The sequence below is a fragment of the Etheostoma cragini genome, chromosome 10 (assembly GCF_013103735.1).
Source record: "Etheostoma cragini isolate CJK2018 chromosome 10, CSU_Ecrag_1.0, whole genome shotgun sequence".
In the NCBI taxonomy this organism is placed as follows: Eukaryota; Metazoa; Chordata; class Actinopteri; order Perciformes; family Percidae; genus Etheostoma; species Etheostoma cragini.
Window position 1 is genome coordinate 18,126,711 of NC_048416.1, and position 6,495 is coordinate 18,133,205.

At 39.3% G+C, this 6,495-nt stretch overlaps 1 protein-coding gene across 2 annotated transcripts in view; it reads left to right on the forward strand.

Moving 5' to 3' along the window:
• The first annotated feature begins 1,492 nt into the window (after positions 1–1,492).
• Positions 1,493–6,495, forward strand: part of atg2a (autophagy related 2A) — a 25,185-nt gene continuing 20,182 nt past the window's right edge. For both annotated transcript variants that reach the window (XM_034883428.1, XM_034883429.1), the window contains exons 1-6: positions 1,493–2,046; positions 2,415–2,577; positions 3,249–3,398; positions 3,623–3,725; positions 5,414–5,558; positions 6,184–6,447. In XM_034883428.1, the coding sequence (XP_034739319.1) occupies positions 1,876–2,046; positions 2,415–2,577; positions 3,249–3,398; positions 3,623–3,725; positions 5,414–5,558; positions 6,184–6,447 (996 nt within the window). In that variant the 5' untranslated portion in view covers positions 1,493–1,875. The remainder of the gene's footprint in view (positions 2,047–2,414; positions 2,578–3,248; positions 3,399–3,622; positions 3,726–5,413; positions 5,559–6,183; positions 6,448–6,495) is intronic.

Sequence of the window (6,495 nt, forward strand, 5' to 3'; positions counted from 1 at the left end):
GTTTGCCGGGTTGCCAATATAAAGTTTAATCATTAAAAATGTCAGCCTATATAAATCTTATTGCTATAAATGTGCAACACTAAAATGGAAATCAAAATACCCAATTGGACTTCATAAATGAATACAGTCCAAATGGGTATTCTGATTTTCCATTGCATAAATTAATACAGTAATTTCATACAACAACAAATTGGTTTATCAACAAACAAAAAACTTTTACAATAAAGTTGACTATAATACAGTATATACTGTATATATGTATATTATTTCAATCAGATTGAGTGTAAAACTAATTTTATTTAATTGTATTCAATATTGTAATGTACACAAACACACACACACACACACACAACATACTCAAATTGAGCAATCGATCATTATGGTTTTCAGCAGATGAACACGCAAATGCGCACGTGCACACACACAGTACCTGAGACCTTCAAAAGATCCTACTATTGTGTTTTCCATCACATAAACATGCACACACATACACAATTGCAAACATATAGACACAACTTCAAACTACAGCTTTGTAAACTTGATATTATAACACCTTTGATGTGTCTTTTCCTAAATGGGGACAAGATAATTAAATAAATTACTTTTTTTTCTTCTTTTTGTTAGCTTTCTGTTGTTTGTGAATACAATTGCATCAGTTAATTTTGACCTGGGGATATTCTTGCTAAAAACTGTTGCATACCATTTTAAAAGAACTGATTTCTCCTCATTTAACTGTGAAATTAGGTATAATTTAATGCACATGAGGTCTGTTGACCTTGAATGGAAAAAATAAGTGTAAAACTAGTTGTGATAAAGTGAAATGTTGTATTGAAGTGGTTACACAGAATTGAGTGATACATTATAATTGTCTAGATGCTTTATAAACAAGCAAGGCAGACCAGGTCACTTGTGACCCGAAAAAGACAAAAGGAGAGATTTTTTGCTGCCATTAAAAATAATAAATGGTTTCAAACCAGTATCCTGACTAATCACTAACATGTACCAGTCAGTGATTAACCATAAACATAGATTAATCTTAACTTTAATTAAAATAATTCATAATTTATGCTTAATTTACTCCAAATTTAGGTATTATTTCCACTAAACTTTGACTTATACCAGTCTGTGATAATAACCCATCAATATATGTTCCTGTTGATCTAAATTGTTAATCAAAAAATTCATAATTTCAGCCTTTTTTGACACAGAAATTAGGGATAATTAAATGAGTTTCTGACCATATATCAAAAATAGAAGTGTACAACTAGTGATAATAGGTTGGAAGGAAGTTGAATTGGGTGATAATTTATACATGCTTTATAAACTCGCCAGACTCGCCAACAGACTGGGTCAAATTTGACCCGGGAGGACAACAGGTGCATGTAGACGGGAAGAAAACACAAGCCTTACAAAGATGGCGCCTGGGTAGGTCTCTTTTCCGGGTTTAAGCCTTTCGTCACTGTGACGCAAGACGCACGTACGTTCACCATACCATCAGTTGGCGTATGATAACAATAAACAACCCTGAAACAAGAGAAACGCACCAACCGGACCTGCAGCTCCAATTCGACAGAAACGTACCGAAAATATGAGCCGAGACAGCTACAGACAGTTGGAGTAACGGCTCGTCAAGTAGCAGGGGAGTCTCATCGGTCTTGACGCAAAGGATTTTCGATTTTTTGTGTCAAGCCTAGGGGAGAACTTACGTAGAAGAAGTTACGGTCTACCCTTCCTTAGCCCCATGTAGCTAACTGTGGCTCATTCCTTGTTTTTGCACACTTAGTGTTAGTCTGTTATGCAGTTGCCAGAGGACTGTACTCGCACTCGTTCTCCTTCGCCACCTCTTTGCTCCCTCTCCCCGCTCTCTCTGGCCATATGTCTCGCTGGCTTTTCCCCTGGTCAGGCTCAATCAAGAAGCGGGCCTGTCGGTACCTCTTACAACACTACCTCGGTCACTTTCTGCAGGAACGACTGAGCTTGGACCAGCTGGGCTTGGACCTCTACAACGGCAGCGGTGTCATCAAGGAAATCAACCTCGATGTCTGGGTGAGTTTTTAAAAGAGAGGTGGCTGTCAACTTTGCACCACAGCAGCAGTAGTCATCGTGTGTTTTGTCTGGCTCGTGCACCCTTGACTGTTTCGCAACTGTTCTCGAGTTCAACAACAATCTCCAACGTCATGTTCTCAGCCTAGCTCGCATTTCTTCGACGAAATCCAGTTATGGGGAACGCATCACCAGATTAACTGCACCTCTCCTTCGTGTCTTAACTTTCAGAATATATGTATTTACACCTGCCATGTTGGCTGTACACTTCCTTTGCTTTATAAGTCTACACCTGAGTGATGAGACAGTGTGAAACCAGTCATTCGGATATCTTTCACTTTGTGTTTCTTACTAACTGCTTCCTCTTCCAGGCGGTCAATGAGCTTTTGGAGTCTCTTGGAGCTCCTCTGGAGATAGTGGATGGCTTTGTGAGCAGCATAACAGTGACCATCCCCTGGCAAGCTCTCCTGACTGATCACTGCACCTTAGAAGTTTCCGGTCTTCAGATAACATGTCGACCCAAGTACCGGACCAGTAAGTTAACTTAAAAACATGTTCTTGAGTCAATATTTGGGATTTGCGCTTTGGTCTTCCACTTGGCCACTAAACATGCACCAGCCATCCATAGGTTGAGTAAGGGGGGGTTTCCGGGCTTTATCAGATGAGATCCACTGTGATCTAAAAGTGTATTGTAAGGACTAATTTGTCCCAGTTGTTCATACAGTTTCCCCCAAAGAATTTCTGATGTAAAGCTCTTGCTATGCAGTGAAGCAGGTGATACATAAGTGTCTATTTGTTAACATCTGATATTTAAGTGCATTAGTAAAAAAAGTACACATCAGTAACCTCATTTTTCTAGACCCCAATCTGGCATAATGAAATCAGTTGTTTTGTCAGAGCAACAGTCCAAAAAAAACCAAGTAAGCACTTAACTATCACACGTGAAGAAGAGCACCAGCATATCCTCAAGTAATTTTAAAATATTTTTTTGAATTCTTAGTTATTCTTAATAATGGACTGAAATTATTAATTGTCAATCAATCAGCTCTGTACTTGACTACAGAAAACTCACTAGGTGCAATTTACATCTCCATGTTTAAAGTGTAAATATTACGTCACATACTAAGGAGTTTACTAATGTTTGCATTGTGTTTTTTTAAAAGTAAAGAAATCACTGAATCAAATGTGGTTTTGTTTGTACTCAGGTGGGGGTTGGGACTCCCAAGGCTGGTCATCAAGCATGACCTCAAGCATGCAGCTGGCCCAGGAGTGTCTGAAGGACCCCCCGGAGGCGTCCGAGGAGCCACCCGCCCAGCTGGAGGGGCTCGAAATGTTTGCACAAACCATTGAGACTGGTAAGTCCAATCTGTGTGTGCCCTCACTCTGTGAAGAAGTGAGTGTGAACATACAGACATCGGTTTCCCCACAGTCAGAATGTACACAATGACAGTACTATTGGGAATATTTCTTAAATGAAAAACAACCAAAACATTCTGAATACATCACGCTAAGAAAAGATGGTTTGGAAGATCGGTGCTGATAAAACTTTGCATTTGTCTCATTTCATCTGTGTTTGTAGTCCTTCGTCGTATTAAAGTCACCTTCATTGACACTATTGTTCGCATCGAGCACCAGCCCCTGGACCTGGAAACAGGCGTTGCCTTAGAGGTGCACATCAAACGGTACGTCCTTGCTCACTTAATTCACTTAAAGGAAATGAACTTCAAAGAATATGTCTTGTCTTTGTCTTGTCTTGTCTTTGTCTTTTTTTAAATTTTAAAATGTCCTCTTTGTTAATGCTACAATAGGGTTTATACATACTTTGTTAATTAATTTTTGGCGCAAACATCCTGAAAAACGTAATCTTATTACTTTTGGTACTGTTTGCTCCTGGAACATGCTGATAGAGAGTAGCTCATGTTGCAAAACCAAAGGTCACTTTTTACAGTTCATTTGGCAATAATATATTTATTAAAAAGCATACTTATATCATACCATACATAATTACATCTACAAAAGAATATAGTGCAGGACGCCGAGCTACTTTGGTAAAGACATTAACACAGGATCTTTTAGTGTCTTTTGAGGCCAGATCAGAGCAAAAACATAGAAGGTGGTTGTGTATTTTAATAAAATGTGTGGCATTTTACATAACGCTGAAATGTAGCCTGAAAAACCGAAACTGGGTCTGAAGCACTTTAGGCGATTTATACAAAGAAGAAGCTTCAAAGAATAAGCTTGAACACACAGTTAGCATACATTTCTACAACTAAAAGCATCCACATTCATACCCACAGCTTTTCTTTTGATGGATTTTATCACTCACAAGAGGGTGCTACTGTGCTAAAATGTCTTTTGGTGATCAGTGATATTGTAACTCTCCCTCATCAGCACTTATAGTATATTAGGGTCAGGGGAGAGTGAAAGCAAAATGGAAGACAATAATTAGATTAAGTCTTTTCTCTGTTCATCAGCAGAAAAGGAGAAGAGGATCCTGCTAAGTTATGCATTTGCACTCCCTGACCTTATATTGTCAGACAGCCTCAGAGTGAAGCTCATTTTGAACGAGGTCATTCACCTGAACAGGCTTCTATCAGTGGCTGCAAATAAGTGCAGTCTGTACTTAAGGTGTTGTCAATATGGGATGTCAGGGGAGTCTGTGGCTTTGACATTGATGAGTATGTGGCCACTGTTGCTGTGGAGAGCCAGATACTTAACTGGTTGAATGACTATAGATACAATAATAATTGTGATTAGTGCAATCCTTTATTATGTTCGCAGTATTTTGATGTATTTTATTTTTAGGTGCAGTATTCAGTCCTAATCAAATATAAAGGTACAAATACTGCTCATGTGACAATATTATTAAAGCCAGATTTGCAAATTAAAGGTAACTCCCCACTAATTTGAATAATTACCAGGTAGTCACGGCTGTGTTTCTGGCGCCACATGTCCCATGACTGTTGCCATTTTCTAACGTTTTACTGTAACACTGTTGAAACCTTTTTTGTGGCTTGTTGACAAAGCTTCTCAGAATGGCTGTGTTGATCTTGGGTCAGTGACCAGAACACCCTGTTATCTCAAATGCTTGACTTTTAACAGAACAACTGATTTGAGTCCCATGAAGCATGTTACAGGATGAGTGTTTATTAAACGGGATGCTATCTGATTATACAGCAGAACTATACTTCAGCAACAAAATATGAAGGGCTACTTGTACTGATCAGTATGTCAGGTATATTCATTATAAAACCATGTTATAATTTCCATGAACAATTTGATAGAGTTCCTTACCTCGTACCAATAGTACTGTGAGTTTTTCTGCAACTGAAAATCGCATTATGTATTAAATGTTAATGTTATGCTTTAGGCTGGAATACTTTGACGAGGCAGTGCGAGATCCAGCTAGCCAGACTGCAGTGCCTGTCGACATCCACCAGCCGCCCGCCTTCCTGCACAAGATCCTTCAGCTGAGCGCGGTTCAGCTGTTCTACGACAGCACCGGCACCGGTCCGGTTCAGGTGATGGAAACCTCACTGCTAAGGATTCTTTACGTGTAACCTCTGTAGATTTTTTTTTTCATTTCTTTCACACTTTTATTCATTTCTGTATGTAATTTATGTAGTCGCCTACTTATTAGCCGGATCACGAAAGATTAAGCACACTAAAACCAAAAATATCAAAGAATAGTTCTTAAGAAATGGGTAAAAACTCAAAATACTTACACCACATTCAGCATGACCCGTCTAGGAGGAGCTGATGTGGCTTAAAGGGGTTTGTAATTGACTTAAAATGTCTAGTTATTCAGACTTTGCTAAATCAGTTTCTTACTCCCACAGTGATGTTTGAACAAGACAAACTTTTCTCACTTGCGATTGTTGCAAAGCAACAAAGTAATAACCCTGTACCTTTGTTTTTATGTTAAAGCCTAACCAGGGACAAGGACTGCAAATAAGCCTACGGCTAGAAGTCCCACACACATTTCATCGGTTATACTTTAGATGCAACAACGCCTGAACTGATAAAATAAACATGTTTCTTTCTTGTATACTTGGAGGAACATATCACACTATACATCAATATGAAACAACAAAATAATTTATTACCAGAAGTGCTCATAGATTTTTCCTCATTTCTTAGGGCCCTCATGATGAGGAACCCCCTGAATCAGCCACGGCAAGTGAAGTAGAAGAAGAGGAGGAGGAGGTGGAGGACGAACAAGAAGAAGAAGAAGATGAGGAGGATGATGAAGAGGAGGAAGAGGCAGAGGAAGAGGAAGAAGAGGCAAAGCCCCTGATATCCCCCCCCTGTCCTGCATCTCAGCCACTGCTCATAGGAAGCTGCTCCGGTTTCATTGAGACCACCGTCAAGATCAAACAGAATGACATGCTGCCTGGACCAAAGGTGTGTGTGTGTGTGTGTGTGTGTGTGTGTGTGTGTGTGTGTGTGTGT